At 40.2% G+C, this 19,766-nt stretch overlaps 3 protein-coding genes across 3 annotated transcripts in view; all 3 read left to right on the top strand.

The window, feature by feature from the left end:
- The first annotated feature begins 584 nt into the window (after positions 1-584).
- On the top strand, positions 585-2,614 carry LOC131888913 (ran-binding protein 3-like). Its single transcript, XM_059237862.1, has one exon. It carries the CDS (start codon positions 942-944, stop codon positions 2,568-2,570), a length of 1,629 nt encoding a protein of 542 aa, XP_059093845.1. The 5' UTR covers positions 585-941; the 3' UTR covers positions 2,571-2,614.
- Positions 2,615-6,981: 4,367 nt separating this feature from the next.
- Positions 6,982-9,116, top strand: LOC131888909 (endoplasmic reticulum chaperone BiP; the record flags this gene model as incomplete). Its single annotated transcript, XM_059237856.1, is given in 3 exon segments — positions 6,982-7,077; positions 7,149-7,783; positions 7,846-9,116. Coding segments are annotated over 3 exon segments (1,942 nt in total), but the record flags the coding sequence as incomplete, so codon positions are not given.
- Positions 9,117-15,455: 6,339 nt separating this feature from the next.
- Positions 15,456-19,766, top strand: part of LOC131888914 (LIM/homeobox protein Lhx3-like) — a 47,886-nt gene continuing 43,575 nt past the window's right edge. The window contains exons 1-2 of the mRNA XM_059237863.1: positions 15,456-15,624; positions 15,693-15,867. Coding sequence (XP_059093846.1) covers positions 15,555-15,624; positions 15,693-15,867 — 245 coding nt within the window. The 5' untranslated portion in view covers positions 15,456-15,554. The remainder of the gene's footprint in view (positions 15,625-15,692; positions 15,868-19,766) is intronic.

The following is a 19,766-nucleotide window of genomic DNA, read 5'->3' as shown; positions in this document are numbered from 1 at the left end:
TAAGAACGAATGTGGAAATCCTGAAAGTGGTTTTTAACGGGTTTATAGAGCCGATCCTCGATTGGCCATAATGAGGTGTTCGAAGAGGGAAAAGTTCAAAACTTGAATTTAAGTCATAAATTCAACTTTTTGGCATATTTGATTTTGTGGATTCTAATATTTGAATTGGAGAATTTTTCTTTGTACTACTTTTTCAGCATGTTGTCAAGAAGTATCCAATCTAAGCTTTCTAGGTCTGTTGAAATGACGCCACTCAGTTCGAGATTGCCAGTTTGGCATCTGTGAGGTCATATTTGATGAAATTTGATTCGCTCGCTAGAGAGATGCTAGGAATATTGAACTCGAATCTTGACATCATCTCACTAATTTTCTTAATGATAATTGTTATTTCAGGCGAGACAAATTTCGGATGAAATTAGCATGAAAATTGGTATTACATTGAAATGATGAATGATCGATGCCTTTAACGAGCTTTGCAAGAGACTGTTTAGGAAAAGAAATGACATTACGCTTAAATCGGATTAATCGTATTTGTCAACGAGATAGTTTTGGGCTCAAGGTTCATTCTAAAACATGGCAACCCTGTATTGGATTCAAGGCGCTAAGAAGCTAGGTAGAAGCGACAGCCGTGCTGATAATGAAGTGCTGTTGGAGACATTCAGAAAACTGTGACTTTCAGTTCATCACTTCGGACGGAACCAGGAACCAAGAATCTACATCCAGGACCCAGTCGTGAAGAAACATTGAAGTGATTGAAGTGTTTCAAATTCATCTCATTTCAGCTGCACCAGATAAACTGCTCGAATTCCTTTTTCCTCACCTCCCTTGGGCCAACCATTCCTCTCTCCCTCTCTCCCTTAGTTTATCCCTCAATCTTCTTTTCATCCACGTAGCCAAGAAATCAGTGCTCTATTTGGACTCCCTGGAACCGTCACAACGCCATGTCTTCTGAGCACGACGACGTCCTGAACATCAGCCCATCTACTAGCGTTTCTGTGCCGGTCTCCAGCTTCACACCAACAACCATCGCCCCAACATCATCCGATACTCTGATTCGGATTCCGACTCCGACTCAGATTCCGACTCCGACTCAGACTCCGACTCAGACTCGGCCAAGTGATCCCATGGGTGCCGTCCCGTGCGTCAAAGAGCACATCAAGATCTCCGTGGGGTCCGTGTCCAAGGACGAAGGTGATTCTAATGCGACTTCACCACAGGCCATCAAGCCGGTAGCACTCTCCATTAAAAGTTCTGTCCTCTCGAAACCCAAGTTCGACATTAAACAGTCTATGCGTTCAGAAGAGAAGAGTGGATCCGAGCCTGAAGTCGACGCAAACCGCCAATTGAGACTGACTTCAAATGCGAACGTGAAGTCGTCAGCGTTAGCGGAATCCAATAGCAGAGCCAACATCAAGGACCACCCTCCCACGTCTTTGTTTTTCACACCCTCTGATGCCAATCAACGCAAGTCTGATTCCATTACTGCTGTTGCTAATGTACAAAGTACTAATACTTTGATCAGTGGAAGCATAATATCTTCCGAAGTTCAAAGAGCCGCTCCCCTTGGTGGATTTCTTCCTTTGGGGAATGGAGAGAAAGATTTCTCCCAAGGGAAAAGTGTTATAAAACCAGGCCAATTATCATTATTTTCCACCTCCAGGCAACAACCTATTAGCACGATTTCGACGAGCTCGAATTGCAACATCACATCAGGTGGTTCTGAGACCACGGGCTCTCATCCTAGTACTTCTTCTACAGTTACTGCCACTGATGTTGCTATATCCACCCAAGATTTTGTATTCGGAGAAAACCTAGGAGACAGGGCAGAAAACTTTTCGTTTTCTTCCATAGGAGACAAAGCGAAAGAGACGCTCTCAGAAACGCTCGACACCAAGAGCCAAGAAGAAAAAAACATCTTTCAGACAAGTGTTCAAAGCAAAACTATATCACGACCGAATATCAAAGATTCTCCAAGTTTATCTTCTGTGAGTTCCTTTCAGTCCCAAAGTTCCATCATCTCGTCCACATTAACATCCATTTCGGAAATTTCAAACCAATCAACAAATGGAAAGGCAATGGCACCGAAAAGCTTAAATGAATCGGCCGCAGAATATTGTCAAAATCAAGCTGCCATAAAGAGGAAATTTGATGAGGTGACGCCAGTCACTGGTGAAGAAGAGGAAGTGAATGTAAATCAATTTCAAGCGAAGTTGTATGTATTTGAAAAAAACTCAGGATCTTGGATGGAAAAGGGTCGGGGAATACTTCGCTTGAACGATGTGAAAGATAAAAGCCAGTCCAGGTTGGTTATGAGAACGTCTGGTTCTTTAAGAGTGATACTAAACACTCAAGTCTATCCAGAAATGTCCGTTGAGCGGCCTTCTGAGAAAAGCGTACGTTTTACTGGTCTGCACGAAGGTAATGCCCGAATTTACTTAATATCTGGGACACCACGAGACATTCAATCATTTTTCGATGCGCTTATCTTACGGAAGACGCGTGGAGGTATTACAAAGGACAATCCGGCAAATGAAGACCCTACAGAAAAGAAGAAAAAAAAGTTAAAGTGATGTAATGCGTTCCAACCACTGAAATGAAAGGTTAAAAACATCCATCTCAAGATTCTTTGGTTTCTCGACAGATTATGCACTCAACTGGTTAGTTAATATAGGTAGTTATTTCATTGATACAAACACAGCTTGCACCATTTTTCTCTAGGTTCCCTAATGAACTCCAATATCTAATTCAGTGTAAATCCTAGAATAAAAATACATTAATTTTAGAAATGCCACACTTATGCCGTTCTAATGCTGGAACGATGCGAAACATTTTAAACGCCAAACCTTCTCTCAATTTAAACAAATTTTGCCCAAAATTGTGCCATTTTCAATGGTATATGGCAATACATCTGAAATTGATTATGCCAACAACTTGAAAACATCTTCCTTTAAATCTTCTTTCCTATATAGATCTATAACATCTACTTCTGACTCTGAACAAACGCAATTGAGCAAAGCAAATGGGAGGAGACCTGGCGTAGTGGTTAGGGCAGTCTCCTATCATGAGACTTCTGTTCTGATCTTGAAAATGAAATATTGGATCAAAATTCTCCCACGCAGCACGAAGGATTTTTTGACCCAAAAAAAACAAAAACGCAAGTTAAGGATGGCAGCACTCATCTAACAGATCGGGGTTTCAAAAAATACGGGAATTTGATGCGAAATTAATCAGGGAGACTACCGAAATATTTTGATCATCAAAAGTCCTAAATATCTTGCAAACAACCTAATTTGCTCTTCCTACGACAAATTAGAGACAGGAATTCAGTAGAGTTGGCATTTGTGATTTTCAACTAATTTGAAAATGTCGTTCTTTGGATCGGAATACGGGGTGTATACTTACATGTACGTACTTAAAGATTGCAACCTGGTCCTTATACACAAACTGAACATTTAAGTAACATCTTGATTTGTGTTAGTCAACCCACAGTAGTAAACAATCTTTTTATGTGCCAAAATCCGGGGGGGAGGGGATATACAGAAATTTCGCTAAATCTCCCTTTAAATTGAGAAACAACTAAAATAAACCATTTTGCTTGCTTAATGAAAAGTAAACATTCCAATGGAAATCACTTTGTGGCTTCGGCATATCAACTTCATGAAATGGCAAATGAATCATTGTTAATACAGACCCTTGTCTGATATTGTTTTGCTTTTTTGCCCTTTTGGGCATTTTTTCCGTGAAATAATGCTAGGAATGTGATAAAATGCTAGACAAGATTTCACAATGTTAATACCATGCAAATAATGTTAGTTTAATGCTAAAAACCACACCAATGCTAATAAAAAAAATTGTAATGCTAGCGGCTATGAAATAACGCTAATTTTCCAAAATTAGCATCAAAGAATGCTATCTGGCCAGCCTGGGTGGATTGTCAAGATTCTATGAAGAAAAGACCAAGGAACTTAGTCTCACGACTCTCCAAAAAAGGCGGTAAAGGGGCGACGCCATTCAGATGTACAAAATCATGAACAAAGTTGACCACCTGCGTCAGGAAGACTGGTACACATTTATAGATCACCCGATATGTCCGAGGTGAAACTCGAAGTTCGGAAGAATTTTTGTACGGTTTGCTTCATTCATCTTTGGAACGCCTTCCCTCGCATGCCAAAGGAAGTACGACGGTGAATAAATTTAAATCCTGGTTTGAAAACAACATTTGATACGGAATACCATCCCTGAAATAGTTCCCTTCCTAGCCGGCAAGTGATCCATCACCTTCAGCTAATTTTATCTTCCTTTTAAAAGATTTAATTGGTTCCTAAAGATTAAACATGTTACATTACTTATAATTTTCTTGCATTGCGAAAAGCTAAACAAATGTACTTCAGAAATTTTGTCATATTTGGAACTTTCTAAGCAAACCAGCCATATTTAAACATTGTTACAAATTCAGTACTAATAGTACGGGGCCGTATCAAAAGGGCTCCGCACATCACTAGTCTGTACCATGGACTTGCTTGACGTGGGCCAATCAAATCTTTACAGCTGGTAGCTGACGTTCTGTCAGGGGTGCTGAAATTGAATAGTAGTGTAAGTTTATATCTATAAGTCATTATTGACACTCGGATAGCCCTTGCACAATTCAAGCTGATTCGTTGTTTTTCAATCATTTCATAGCTTGAGGTTTATTCCACTTCCATAGTATGGGCAAATCATTCAAAGTCCAATTCTGAATCAAAGTGAAAGTGCCTCGTGTTTACATCCCACTCCCAGAGCGAGCAGAAATAACTCGAATGTACAATCAACCAATCATGAAAGAGAGCGCTCAAAAGAACAGAGACAGTGCCCCAGTGCTGCCAGGTCGCTGGGCACCGAACATGCCAGAATAGCTCTTGTAGAAGGATAGTAACGCAGAGCTACCCCCTTGAAACCGGATTTTAAAAAGATCTCATCAAAAATCCAAAACTAATTTACTGGTCAGGGTTGTTACAAGATTGTTGATCAGTTACGCCATTTGAAATTATAATTTCCTGAGCTTTGACTGAACGGCATTGATTCCTTGACCTGCAAACTGGCATTTAAACAATAAAACCTAAGTATTTCGAAATAACTGCCATTTACTATGGATTTCCCAGAAGTTGGGGAAATAGATCAGTAAATGCAAAACTCCAAATTTATTATTCTAAATATTTCAATTTTATTTTTTAGTTAGGGGTGTCAGGTTGGAAAGGTGAGCCTAGCCTAGACAGTTAGCCTTTCATTAGGCAGATTCATGCCCAGTATCAGTTTGGTTCTCCGTTGGTGGGTGTGGTTAGCAACTAAAAGTTTAGGAGATTTAAACCAGGGACCTCTCTCACTTTAGGAAAGTGCGTAAAAGCGCAACACCACGTCTCCTTCCCTCCATTTAAAACTTCTATGATTTAAACGAATTTGTGAGGAAATTGAACAACTATTGGCAGAATAGCCGTAATATGTCCAAAATCTTGTCAAACTTAATTCTCAATGCCAGAGGGGTCTAGACTTTATCAGAAACTCAATGTTCTAGCAATAAAAAATATCACCTGCCAAAGTCGAAATCAAATATCTTTATTTCCAATATCTTTGGTGCAGTTGAAGAACAGCATAGTCAAATGATTTAGTAGAGATTAGAGACTGATAGTTATAATTAAGGCTTAGTAGTAAATGATAACGAGTTAGTTGGCAATGATGGGCGTCAAAAGGAGGAAGTATGCACTTCTATCAATTGAGCCACGAGAATATTCAATTGTTCATTTCGCAACATATTTGTCAAGTTTGAAAACCTTGTCAACAAACTCCCCAAATATGCCAGAAAACATGCCAGATCCGAAAAATAGGCCATTTTCAATTTTCCCATGCCAGATGAACACTTTTCTGGCATGGAAATATGCCATCTGGCAGCACTGAGTGCCCCATTTATCCATGGCTCAAACACATCATATGTCAAATCATTCAGGATTTACGACACAATGCAAATCATTGGATAGGAAAGAAAAAACATTTTGACCCCATGTTGGTTTTTATTCAGTAGAAAGACATTTACCGCGTATCCATTTGTTTGATTGTAAGTTTTCGGGGGCTGAAATCTTGCCACTGCAAAGTGGACTAGTTTCGCAGATTTTTACAGGTATCCATGGCCTTCTCAAGGTCAGTAGAGTTTCGCCCACAACGATACCCCAATGTTCCAATATCCCAAAGTTAGCTCGATTCATAAGGACCATCTAATACAGAGAAAACGTTTGCTCTCTCTCATGGCTTGGCTTTTCAGGCACATTTATTTGTTGGAATGAGTTTGCCCCAACTTGCCCCGAGTTGTTGACTCCTAATAGTTCACTGTATTGGCCAACCAAGGTGTAGTACGTCGTCGGCGTGCACCCTGTACACGAATGGGAGTCGTAGCATAGTTCCGACTGCCGACGTGGTGCGGCTTCCTTTCGGCGTTGTCAGTCTTTACAGGTTCTTCTTCACTCAGCTTCTCAGTCAGTCAGTTAGTCGGCTTTCAGGACGGCTACGTGTCCAATGAATTGAACCTAAGGTTAACCTAAGGTCTGTTGGCAGTGCTACAATTCATTTAATTCAAGTTGAGGCTGAAAACCTGAGCCTTTCCGACTCGTGGTCCTCACTTCTGACGGGTAGGTTATAATGAATACGAATCTACAATTCACTGCCTGGAAAGTCGGTCTTAATAATGGTTGTTGTGGGGGGAGACTGTCTTCTTTTATTTTTCTTTTAAAGCCTTTGACCACCCTTTCAGAATTTCCGATTCGTGGCGATTTGGTTGCCGGTCTGTCTGCCGGTCTGTCTGCCTGTCTGTCTGCCTGTGTGTCTGCCTGTGTGTGGGTCGATCGCTCGATCGATTTCTTGCTCTCTTGGAAGCAGGATGTCAACACACGCATGGACTAACCGGGGATGGGTTCTGCTGACCATCGGGGTCGCTGTGGTCAGTTGCCTGAGCCCAGTGGTTTGGGCCAAAGAAGGCGGTGATGAAAGCGCCCCTACTAAGGACAAGGAATTGGGCACCGTCATCGGTATTGATTTGGGAACCACCTACTCTTGGTAAGTGACGAGAGGGTGCGTGCCAAGCCGCCAGCCATATTCCACTAATCGCTCTATTTGGCACCTTGTAGTGTGGGTGTGTTCAAGAATGGGCGGGTGGAAATTATTGCCAACGACCAAGGTAACCGGATCACGCCCTCGTATGTGGCTTTCACCGCCGAAGGAGAGCGCCTGATAGGTGATGCGGCCAAGAATCAGTTGACCACCAACCCGGAGAACACGGTTTTTGACGCCAAACGGTTGATTGGAAGAGAATGGACCGATACCTCAGTACAACATGATCTGAAATTTTTCCCCTTCAAGCTGGTCGAAAAGAGTTCGAAGCCACACATTCAATTGGATACGGCTGCTGGTCAAAAGATATTTTCCTCAGAAGAGATCTCGGCAATGGTTTTGACCAAAATGAAAGAGACCGCCGAAGCTTACTTAGGCAAAAAAGTCACTCATGCTGTCGTTACGGTGCCTGCGTATTTTAATGATGCTCAAAGGCAAGCCACTAAAGATGCCGGTACTATTTCTGGATTAACAGTTATGCGAATCATAAATGAGCCAACTGCAGCAGCCATCGCATATGGCATGGATAAAAAAGATGGGGAAAAGAATGTGTTGGTGTTCGACTTAGGAGGAGGAACTTTCGACGTGTCTCTTTTGACCATTGACAATGGTGTCTTCGAGGTAGTGGCCACCAATGGGGATACTCATCTAGGTAAGTCTAGCTTTACAGAATGGATTCCAAGAATCGTTTATTTACGTTTGCTTTCTCCATAGGCGGAGAGGATTTTGATCAAAGAGTCATGGAACATTTTATCAAGCTGTATAAGAAAAAGAAGGGCAAGGATCTCCGCAAAGACAATCGAGCGGTGCAGAAACTTCGACGAGAAGTAGAAAAAGCAAAAAGAGCGTTATCCGCAGCCCATCAAGTCAAAATTGAGGTGGAATCATTGTTTGATGGAGAGGATTTGTCTGAAACTCTCACCCGTGCCAAATTTGAGGAGCTGAACATGGACCTTTTCCGTTCAACTATGAAGCCCGTTCAAAAGGTCCTGGAAGATGCGGATATGCAGAAAAAGGACATCGATGAAATTGTTCTAGTAGGGGGCTCTACTCGCATACCCAAGATTCAGCAATTGGTTAAAGAATTTTTCAATGGGAAAGAGCCCTCTCGTGGAATTAATCCCGATGAAGCGGTTGCCTATGGCGCAGCAGTTCAGGCTGGAGTTCTTTCGGGCGAGCAAGATACTGGCGAGATTGTTCTTTTGGATGTAAATCCACTGACCATGGGAATCGAAACTGTTGGAGGTGTTATGACAAAATTGATTGGTCGAAACACTGTTATTCCTACCAAGAAGTCCCAGATATTTTCAACAGCCGCAGACAATCAAAACACGGTTACTATCCAAGTTTTTGAAGGAGAAAGACCGATGACAAAAGACAATCATCTTCTTGGCAAATTCGACCTTACCGGCATCCCACCTGCCCCTCGTGGTGTCCCGCAAATTGAGGTTACTTTTGAAATTGATGCAAACGGAATTTTACAAGTCTCGGCCGAAGATAAAGGCACTGGCAACAAAGAAAAGATCACCATTACCAATGACCAAAATCGCCTTACTCCTGAAGACATAGAGCAAATGATTCAAGACGCTGAAAAGTTCGCTGATGAAGATAAGAAACTGAAGGAACGTGTTGAAGCAAGGAACGAGCTGGAATCGTATGCCTATTCCTTGAAAAACCAGATAAATGATAACGAAAAGTTGGGATCCAAATTAAGTGATGACGAAAAAGAAAAAATTGAAGAAGCAGTAAACGAAAAGATATCTTGGCTTGAAGAAAATGCTGAAGCAGATGGCGAAGATTTCAAAGCTCAAAAGAAAGAACTGGAAGAGACTGTTCAACCCATCATTGCAAAGCTCTACCAAGGAACAGGAGGATCTCCTCCAGAAGAGGGTGATGATGAAGAAGTGGACAAAGACGAGCTGTAACTGTTTGATGATGCTTTGCTGTTAATTTTTAAAGATATTAAACGAATTTCCTTGTCCTAATCCTCACACAGGCTAAAATATGATGACTCGTCCAAGTTGTAACCTTGACAGACTAACGACTAACAGACTAACTAGCTTCGGACATTTCCGCGTGTTTGTATTACAGGTCCATAACTCTCAAATTAAATCCTAGAATAGTTATTACTCCAAAAGGGGTATACTGAATAAAAGATTCAAAACCAAGCTAAATATGTAGGGAAGAATATTTTGGTTTGCCTTTTTCATGGGCCTTAACAACCGCTACAGAGAAAGTAATACCCAGTGTTACGATGAAAATTTGTAAATAGTCTGTTTATAATTGAACTGATTGGCAATTGGTTTACGAATGAATTTGAGTTGAAAGACTGAGCTAGCTCGTGAATGTAGAGACGATCTGGAATAGATAGGAAAAATGCTTCAGCTGCCAAAGATGAAAAGAGAATAACGATGGAGTATTTTGTTAAATAATATGCGCATTAAAAGTAGGTTTCCATTGTTTGAATATTTTGCCATGACAATGATTTTGTTCAATGAATAAGTTAAAACTGAATATCTTTTTCCGAGGGGCGCTCAAGATTTGATAAGAGTTGTATACCAACTCAAAATCAAGTGATCAAGTAACACAACCTCGAGTATCGATTACCGTAGAAAATGGGTTAGAGAATCCAGGAGAGAACTAGACGTAGGGGTCAGGAACCTAACAACTTTCCCAACAATCGACCCAGGAGCTTTACAACCTCTATGACGATACACCGGGTGACACATCTGACTGAAAATGGTCATCGTCGAACCCTGGAGGAAGCCAAGTACGGACAACTTCCGATAACCAATATAAAAGAAAAAAAGGAAACAGGGTTGGTTCTAAACTTTTTGAGGTTACGCAGAGCAGTGTCGACTACCGCTCTCTGTTGGCCTTGCACTAAAAACGCGTTTTCTTCCCAGGGGGAGTGTTGGAACTCTGACTCAGGCCTGTTTTGGCCTATGGCAGTTTCGTTCAAGGATGGGCAATGAGGACTATTAGCTGACCAGAATCCTGAAATACATTACTTCCGTTTCCGACTGGACACAATTCGCACGGAAAAACCCTCACATGCGCATTTTATTTACACATTCAGGTCCATCATATCCCTCAATACCAGTTAGGCTTAAGCACCATTATTTTGGAGGACCATAACTAAATCCTTCATAGACTAGACCTATCTTTTCCTATCTATTCCAGATCGTCTCTACATTCACGAGCTAGCTCAGTCTTCCAACTCAAATTCATTCGTGACATTACTTGAATAAGATTACGGCCTTTTCCGCGACTTTGCACGGCCTTTTACTCGTTATTGGATCATTGGTTTGTTAAGTCAATAGGTTCTCATCCCAGCCGTTGTTGTTGTACCAAACTAAGGGCAAAACACTCTTGTACCTCATCACATATGGAGCAACATAACCTCGGGTTATTGACTGTTATATTGTTGATATTGGTTATCGGGTCAAGACTTAACTTGCAAACGAAATGACGTTTCTGCGGGTAACAATATCGGCTTCCTCATCAAATTGTTTGAATTTATCGACAAAGTCAAATTTGAACTCATCGGATTTATGATCAAGCATCAATCCCAAGAGCGACGCCGTTGGTGATTGCTCTACCGTGCTCGGATCAAGGTCCTCTAAGAGCGATGGATGATTGGCAGATAATTAGTGCCCGTAGAAACCCCCGCTCTCTAGAATCAATAGGATTTAAGCCAGGTTGAAGGCAATGAATGGCGTTCAATCCAATATGGGGTATTGCATTTAGGGTCTACAGGAATGCCAAATGACCAACCAGGGCTAAAAAAACATTTCACCCGATTCATTTTCGTGCTAATTTCGACAACAATGAAGTAAATGCATAACACAAAAAAGTCGCCTTGTGGGTGAACTGAAGAACAATGGAAACGACGTTTTGGGACCAAAAATATCTCTTCTATTACAGTGGCTCTAGGCTTGACTGGCTCTCGCGAATGGTGTAAGAGTCAGATTGCCCCCGTTACGCTACTTTTGTAGCCTACTAGTAAATCCATAAGTAACTTGTTTGGTGGATTGTTGCTTAATGCGCTTTTGCTCATAACATGATTTTGTTTTTGGGTTGGATCTAATCATGGAGTACGTCAGTAGTGGAGAGGAAAGCTCAGTCCAATCAAATATATATCTCATTGTCATTATACCAGTGATTATATTCCTTGAAGCAGTAAGTGAAGCCGGTGAAAACCAAATCCCCAAAAACTTTTGTTCACAAATTAAATTGGAGGGCTCAAAAGTGTAAACCTTGACATTCACTACTATTGATTCTGAATTCTGGTCGAGGAAAAAGTTCATGGATACTTATGAAGATGTATTGTAAAGGATACCTTTTGCACCTCTTTAAATACTGCATACTGCATTGTCCCAATCTTCTTTGTTTGTAGCAATTTAGAAATTTTTATTTAATTCTCACAGTATTGCTCCTTGCCTTTTTTCAAGCTTTCCCTAAATATGTAAGTAGAACCTCAATACCTTACAACCAACAGAGTAAATAAAAAAACGGCATTTTAGCCCACGTCTCTTCACCTTGAGAGAAAGCTAAAATAAAGTACCCAGAGGAACCAAATTTTTATCTAGAAACCTGCATGGATTAGGGTATTAATTTGGGGTCCAAGTTAGGAGACAACTTCAAGGACGTTTGATTTCAAAGATTTTGAAAAAGTGATATTTTGAGATAAATTGACACCTTTGGTAATTACTTAAAACTTTTTCAAAATTAGGTTATTGTTGTCCTTTTTCCTTTTAAACAGGCTTATATCTTTGCATTTTATGGTTTTTCCCTCTGAAACTAATTATGCGATGCTTTAAAACATTTCATTTAGTGATTATTTGGCCCTCGAAAAATATTTTTTCCGAGCCCTGATAATAACAAAACTTTCAAAATGGCATGCCACTGCGTATTTCACGATAACTAGTATTTCTATGTGCTGCTCAATGAAAAGCCTCTGTTTTGCGTCCCATCATATTGATTCCTGTTTCCGTGGAGCAGCGAGACATTTTAGTCAGGAATCTCATAAAAAAAGTTATCAATAGGAGGTGTTTTCCTTCAAATCAGTTTAACTTGATTCAAAGAGTAGTACAGGAAGGCCCATGTCAAGTGTTAAGAACAATACTTCTCAGATCTGGCTGTTCTTTTGATAGAAAATCTTTTGGGGAGTCTTGTGATGAAACATTGATACCCATTAAATAATCGAACTTGTTCTAACTTTGTTGAAATGGACCTCAAAGCCAAGCAGAAAATGATCCTCCAACTTTTGAAGGATGGCCACGGTCGGTCGGATATTTTTTTGTGTCACGTAGAAAGGATTACAAAGTCGTCAGCTACTTAGCCAGGCCACCAAGAGGTTGATGCAGAACCGGGAGATCCGACATGGTGCCAAACTTGGTGTTTTCAGATGAAAAGCTTTTTACAGTCCAGTAAGCTCTTAACGCTCAAAATGACAGGATTCCTGCTCGAACGCAATCAAGCAATCCTTCTGGAGCTGGCGCGGTGCTCAGGACCTAGAAGTCAGCCAGCATGATGGGTAGGCCGCCATCAGTACCATGGAGTAGTCCCCTCTGATCTTTGTTAAGGACAAGGTCAAAACTAACAAAGAAGTGTGTATAAAATTCATCCAAGAGAAAGGTCTGAAGCCATGGGCATATGACCCGTACAACGACAAGCGATAGAGCTTCCAGCAGGACGGAGCAACTTCACATACTGCCAAAGTCACCCAAGAGTGGGGCCAGATGAATATTCCAGCTTTCAGTTTTAAAGAAGAATGGCCCTCAGCAACCCTGGCCTGAATACTCTGGACTTTTCCCACATGGCCGATCCTGGAGGCCAAGGCATGTGCCAAGCCTCACAGGAGCCTGGACCATCTTAGGCGGGACCATAGAAAACCAATTTATAGTTATCTATAGGTGGGACCTTGACCGAGCTTAGGATGAAATCCCACAGGTGTAAGCAGCGTGTGCTGTCCAAGATTTCAAAGGCCGTCATCAGGCTGTGGTTAAGGTTAAGGGAGATCATTTTGAATAATGCGTCTAAAATTCTATAGGATGAACTAAACGCAGGTATGTAGCCTATTAGATCACGTTTTTAAGTTGCTTCATGTCCATCATAAGTTAAAAAATATCTAAAACTCTTAGCTTGGTCCGCTCTGCATAAAAGGTAACTTGGGAGGTTTTTAATGCAGGATTAATTGATAAGGTCAAAAAAACCTCGTATTGTCCCTAATAATTGGAACTTTTGCCACCAAAGCAGATGCAAGCGCTCTCTGGCGTCGAGGACCATTTTATCCTTTTAGCTGCCTGGCATGGGTATCTCCATGGTCCTTATTCGGGTTGGCGTGCCCTCTTTTAGCTTTCTAACCTTTCCCGCGGGGCGCACCTCGTGAAACAGTCAAGTTGGAGCGCTAAAACCGTCTATTCTCTATCGTGATTTTTAACGTAGTGATGGTAACTGCTCACTTTACTCGATCATTGTTATGACTAGCAACAATAAGCACTTTCTCCTACTTTTACTTAACGCATATTTCTCATTGTTGCCACTTAACTCTGTCCATTTCAGTTTGACTAGATGTAAAATGATAATAAAGAATTACACAACATGGCAACTAATCAATCAATCAATTATGTGTAAGTCAATACAATTATTATTATTATTATTATTATTATTATTATTATTATTATTATTATTATTATTATTATTATTACTATTATTATTATTATTATTATTATTATTATCATGATAATGATATTATTATCATTAATAATGTGTTACCGTACTGAAGTCTTGGTTCAATAGCCGTCTTCCGCTGCACGAAATATTGTTTACGTTCTGCACTTCAGAGGGCGCTTGTGACTCAGCCTCTACCAAGTAAAAGGCCGATTGGGCCGATTCCTCTTTATTGAATTGTCTCGCGTTTTTGTTGTTTTTAGCTAATTCTATCACAATCTTATGAATATTTAGTGACAAAAGTCACATAATTTCCGGAAAATATTTTATGGCATATCACGAGTAGTTTATATAGTAATCTACCGTACCTCTTCCGGTTTTTGTTGGGCTGTCTGACGTTGCAATTAAGGGCCCTTTACATATCAACAAGCCGGAAAACTGAACTAATGAAAATTCAGTCCGTGCCCGGTACAGGTTGGTTGTAATGTTTGCCTGTCTCATGATGCTCAATTTCAGGGTTTCTGCACTACATTTTTCTTAAGTTTCCTTGACTTAATGGCCACCTATAACCAAGTTAAAAAAGTGTATGCTGAAATCTTACTCTTAAAAATAGCAGAAGCGAAAAAAGAGAACGTGTTTTGCTTGAGTGGAAAATGAGAAGAAACAAGAGTTCAACCCATGATTTCCATTTTCAACTTTTTCATCAGCAAAGTCGGTTTCTGATATCAAAAAATGTTGTGAATATTTTATATAAACTATCTTTAAGGTTCAATTTCTATCAATAAGTGACTAAATAGTTTCTAAATTGGCCATCCAATTCAATGCAGTATTTAAATCCGAGTACTCTATAAAAGCACATATTTCAATCTTGATGTCACTCTTCGGAATCACCGCAAAGACGGCTCTTCTTTGTCTTGATTCACTTTTTCGTGATCATAAAGCCTAAAAAGGTAGAGCATGAGCATTGCCCCAACTCAGGTTATAGAGGTTATGGGTGACCCATAGTAGCTTAACGTGTGTTTTGAGAGCACCTTCAAGCCCTCGAGAATCCAGGCTAGTTAAAACAACGAGGTCCACCTCTCTTGTTTCTCGGACTCCGTCATTGTTCAATTTGCTTGCCTCAAATATTCGTAGAGAGGATGGAAGTGTTGATTCAATAGCAATCAATCTTTCAACTCTTCTTTTTTGTCTTTTTCTTGGACGAGTTTCTGATTAGAATTCCTGTTCGACCGTACATTCCAGAACTATCAAAATCCGCCGACTCTAATTCATTGGTGGACAGATATTAAATGAATTTAAAGTTAAAAAGAACATGGTAAGGAGGTCCTCAAAAAAAACTAAGCGGAAAATGATATTGACATTCAAAACCTTTTACTGGTCCAATCTGGCGTTCGTGAAACACCAGCCTGAAGAATTTTTATTGCACCTCATTTTTTTGTATCAGCTCAATTTTCATATAGTTTTAAACCTCATCCTTAAGACGTATTCAGATTTAGTGAGGAGTAATGGAAACAAAGGGGGAACGGATCTACCATAAAATTATTAAGGTGGGTACAGGGAGGATTTCGTTGCCATTAATCTCAAGTACTGTTATGGTTGTGACAATTTAAACATTTCGTAACCTTAACGTCAAAGCAATCCCATGCAGGGCTGTCGTCCTATTTCCATTTCCCCATCAGTACTCTCAATTCCTATGGAGAAGAGGAGGGAGGTGGGCTTACAGAGTAAACTCCACCCAGAGAGAGCTGATGGACAAAATGGACGGGTGTGACAGAGCTGAAGTTCTCATGAAAATTCTTTCGCCTGATCAAATTGAAGGTAAGAATTAGTTCGAATTCGAAGAGTGCAAACTTAAGGCATTTATTTCAATCTTTGAAATCTTCCAGCCTCCATACCAAAGTGCCTGGAGTGTGGAGAACACATTACCGAACGATATATTTGCAAGGTGCTCGACAATTACTGGCATTCTAATTGCCTGAAATGCAAGCATTGCAAAGCGAGCCTCATCGACAAATGTTTTGTCAAAAACAGCAAAATATATTGCAAAGATGATTTCTTCAGGTAGGTTTTAGATTGCTGAAAGCAGAAAATTCTCTGTGATATGAATTGTGTTGTAATTTACGTTTAGCTCAACAAATAGCTGGTCTCTTCTTCAGCATCCCATCATTTAAGTGTCCTTATTTTGGATTGATATGCTCTAAATATGAAAGACGTAATTTGGAATTTTCACCCAAAAATCCAGGTTTTATGTTTCTTGTGCATATATTGCTTAGGAATCATTCAGATGGCATCCTCAGAACAATGGATGGGAATGTTTTCATGTGTTTGAGTAATCAATGCAATTTTTCATGGTGGTTCACTCTTGCTGTTTTGTAAGTGTTAATTAGCATAATATTTTTTTGTCACTTCTAAAGTTAACTAGAAGCTATGGCTTAACAATCTTGAATTTGATTGTTGATCGGTCATTGGCCCTCAGAATCGACAATTTAGGTTGCAACAGGGTGCGCACTCTCAACTTCATTTTCGCACATGAGAACGCATACATTTTTTGTATGTACAAGTCACATTAGTAGATAAATTTAAAAAAATTGTTAACACCAGTAATTTGAACTAGATCATTTCTGTGATTGTGTAGTTAGACCTGTACTTACGACTAGGATCGGAAAGTTTGTTTTAGTTCGTTTTTTTGGTCAAAATTGTTTTTTAGGTTGTGAAAATCAACCAAAGTAAGTTCTAAAAACTTAAAAATAAGTGAGAAAAGGTTGACGATGAAGAAAGTTTTCAATTTGTTTTTCAAGTATTTATTTTAGGCAAAAATTGTCTGATTATGTTATTTTTGCCCTTTGGGCTCAGAAATATTGTTGACGAAAAATTTAATACGAGACTAGGATTGCAAAGTGAAAATCACATTTTGAAGCATCCTGAAATCATGGTCCAGGACAAGGTAGATGAATGGCCTCTTAAATCATTACCATCATTGTGTGAGAATTCAAAGGCAATAAACGTTAATAAATTCACAAAGAAAAATTAAAATCCTTCTTCATTAACCTATCAATGACAATCAATTCGTGCATTATAATGAAGTTTGATCAAAATAAAGGAATTCAATAAAACAAATACGAGATAGATAAAAATAATTGGTTTTATCCTTCGCTTATTAGGGATGGATAGTGCTTGCGCAAATGCTATCGTATGTAAATGTGATGGAAAAAAATTAGGGCCACTCTTTGTGCCTTCTGAAATGACAAAAATAGTTGAAAACTTAGTTTGACCTTAAAAATTTATCTTTGCGACAACCCTTTGACTTTTGGCCATCAGAAGACTGACTCCTGTAATCCCAGAGCCTTGCCCTTGGTCTGGGCCGTTCTTGCATAAAGTTCTCCACTCACAAATACTTTCAGGATTGACACCGGAAGGCTGACCCACTTTCCAAAGCCTCTTGCCGGTTTTCATCAGACCCTTTGTTTTGGTCTTGACCTCAAGATTGCGCTTAGTTGTATTTTCGAACATTGTTTTGGCGACAAACGATGAGAGGGTTACCAATCGTCTCTAGGCTACAGTTAGATCACTAGTAATATGGCACTATGTGCTTAAAAGGTGTGCTTAAAATGTCAGCCAAGGTAGCCCTAAATTTCCTTCATGAGGGTATTTCGCCAAAATCTCCACTAAAAACCATGATCAAAATCCTTCAATTTCTTCGAAAATCCTCAGTTTCAGGTTGTTTTATGGTTAAAATTCGTGAAAAAGGTTTTTTGCCCAAAAATGACCCAAATAGTTAAAAACGTAAATTAACCTAAATGAAACTTATGACAATTTTTTATTTCATGTTTCCTGAAGTACAATGTGAAGTTCACATTCCTTTTAGTACTCGTTCATCAAATTGATCTAGTTTTTTCGCCAATAGAAGGTTTATTGAATGAACTTTCTGACAAAGCGAGCCTTTGATTTGAGTTTATTTGGGACTTGCAAGCACTTCCCACGTTAGGAAGCATTTGGTTCAAGTGTAGGGAAAATTGATATTAGCACTGACATTCATCCGTAACCAAAAAGAGCACGGTGGATCTCAAGATCTGCTCAAGAAGAAAGAAACAGACTGGTGTATGGTTGTTTGTTTGCTGCGAAGTCACATGGCAGCTCCCTCGCTCGGCTTGCCATCTGATGATGGGTGTCCCAATTAAGGGATATTCCCGCTCCGTCGTTACAGCCAACATTCATTATTACCTTACCCTCGGGAATGGCCGCAATTTCGCCCATTCCAGCTGTTATGGCAACTCATGCTGAAATTTAAATATTGCAACACAGCGGTAGAAATACCCTTTTTGATCGGATTCAGATTACGAAAATTCAGTTCGTATGGGATTGGAAGACCCTGTTGGATTCCATGCACAACTCTAGAGCAAAATCATTTTGACTAACCTTTCAAACGCGCAGTTGTTTGCCAGTCCAATGTCATTCCAATATGAAACTTTGCTCTTTGCAAATTCAAAGTGCCACTTAAGGTGAACAAAAATAAGCAAACTGTAATTTGGCTTGCTTTCAACATTTTTTCCACAAAATGAAAGCCTTATGCTACCCCCAACCATTTGACAACAGCGCTATAGTATTGGGGCAAGTGCAAGTGCACTCAGGTCTTGTGCTGAATTTTGGATAAATGAAATTGAACTTTCACCTACCTAGTCTACGAAAGGCGAAGTAGCACCTGTGTAGAGATTGGTTGCATTTCTTGGAAAGTTAGGGCGGTGTTCCTTAGATCCGGGGAATAACCAACCCAAACGAAGGGAATCACCTAACACTACATCGCCGGCACATGTTAATGATGAACTTTTGTGATCAAAAATTCACATCATTTATTCCAAAGTCAGAGCAACGGACATTAATTTCTTTTGTGCCAAGGCAGACGAAGCGTAATGCTGAGGCATTGTGCAACCGGAAGCCCAACCACCAAAAGACCCGATTTAACCCAAAGACCAACCCTTGTCATGTAGGGCCACCGTTCCACCACCTCGTCCAGAGTGTAGGGTGAACGGAGCAGACGAAAAGCCAGCGTTATCAAATACATATTTCTGTGCTTTACGCATGGCAGCACAAGTGGCAGGCAGGTACCCGGGGCTTGTAATTGTGTTACCTGTCAGAGCAGGTAAGATAGCGCAACGCGCATTTGTTGGGAGGAGGCGGAGATAATCCCGGGTTAACCTGACGACAAAATTTGCCAGCAGCTTTGAACATGACGGCCCAGCGACCTTTTTTGACCTGATCATTCTTACACTTTTTAAAACAGATCGTTACTTTTTCTATGGTCAAACTGATGTCTGCTCGAACCAAATTCTGCACATCGGAATATCGACTGAGAGTCAAAAAGGCAATCATTTCGAACCAAATTGAACGCCAGATGCGCAAGGAGTGGCAAGCTCGGCCAGAAACTGACTTGATGGCTAAATTCTTCGATACCAGTATGTGCAAAATTTGAGCCAATCGGCTTGTTTTCGAGGAGCAGCAAAATAGGAGCATTTGATTCCTTCCAATGTCGTCACCTCATACCTTTGTCAGTCGTAGGTGACACCCACCCAAATTTTATGTGAAAGGCAATTATAGCGGCAAGTGCCATTTGGGTAGATGACACACCCTTGTCGTTTTGGACCAAATAAGCCAAGTAGCAGTCAACCGCCACAGGTGTGGAAGGAGAAGGTCATTCTTATTGGAGAAGGTACGGAACCTCTTCCAAGCTAACTTATACTTGGGCCAAGTACTCTTTCATAGCATTGCGCAATCCATCGAGTTCCGCCATATTGAGTACTGTAAAAAAAAATAAGAACAAGGGTTTGCGCGTTCCTTTATTTCGCACATTGCAAACAACCATTATACACGCAAGAAGTGGGTAGAAGCTCTGTCATTGAAGGATTTCGTTGTTTACCATCCATATCAAGAATTAACAAACAGAAATCTAACTGCCCTTGAAGCAA

The sequence above is a fragment of the Tigriopus californicus genome, chromosome 10, assembly GCF_007210705.1.
Source record: "Tigriopus californicus strain San Diego chromosome 10, Tcal_SD_v2.1, whole genome shotgun sequence".
NCBI classification, from domain to species: domain Eukaryota; kingdom Metazoa; phylum Arthropoda; class Copepoda; order Harpacticoida; family Harpacticidae; genus Tigriopus; species Tigriopus californicus.
Note: the sequence above shows the minus strand (reverse complement) of the source record. Positions and strands in the feature narration are given on the sequence as shown.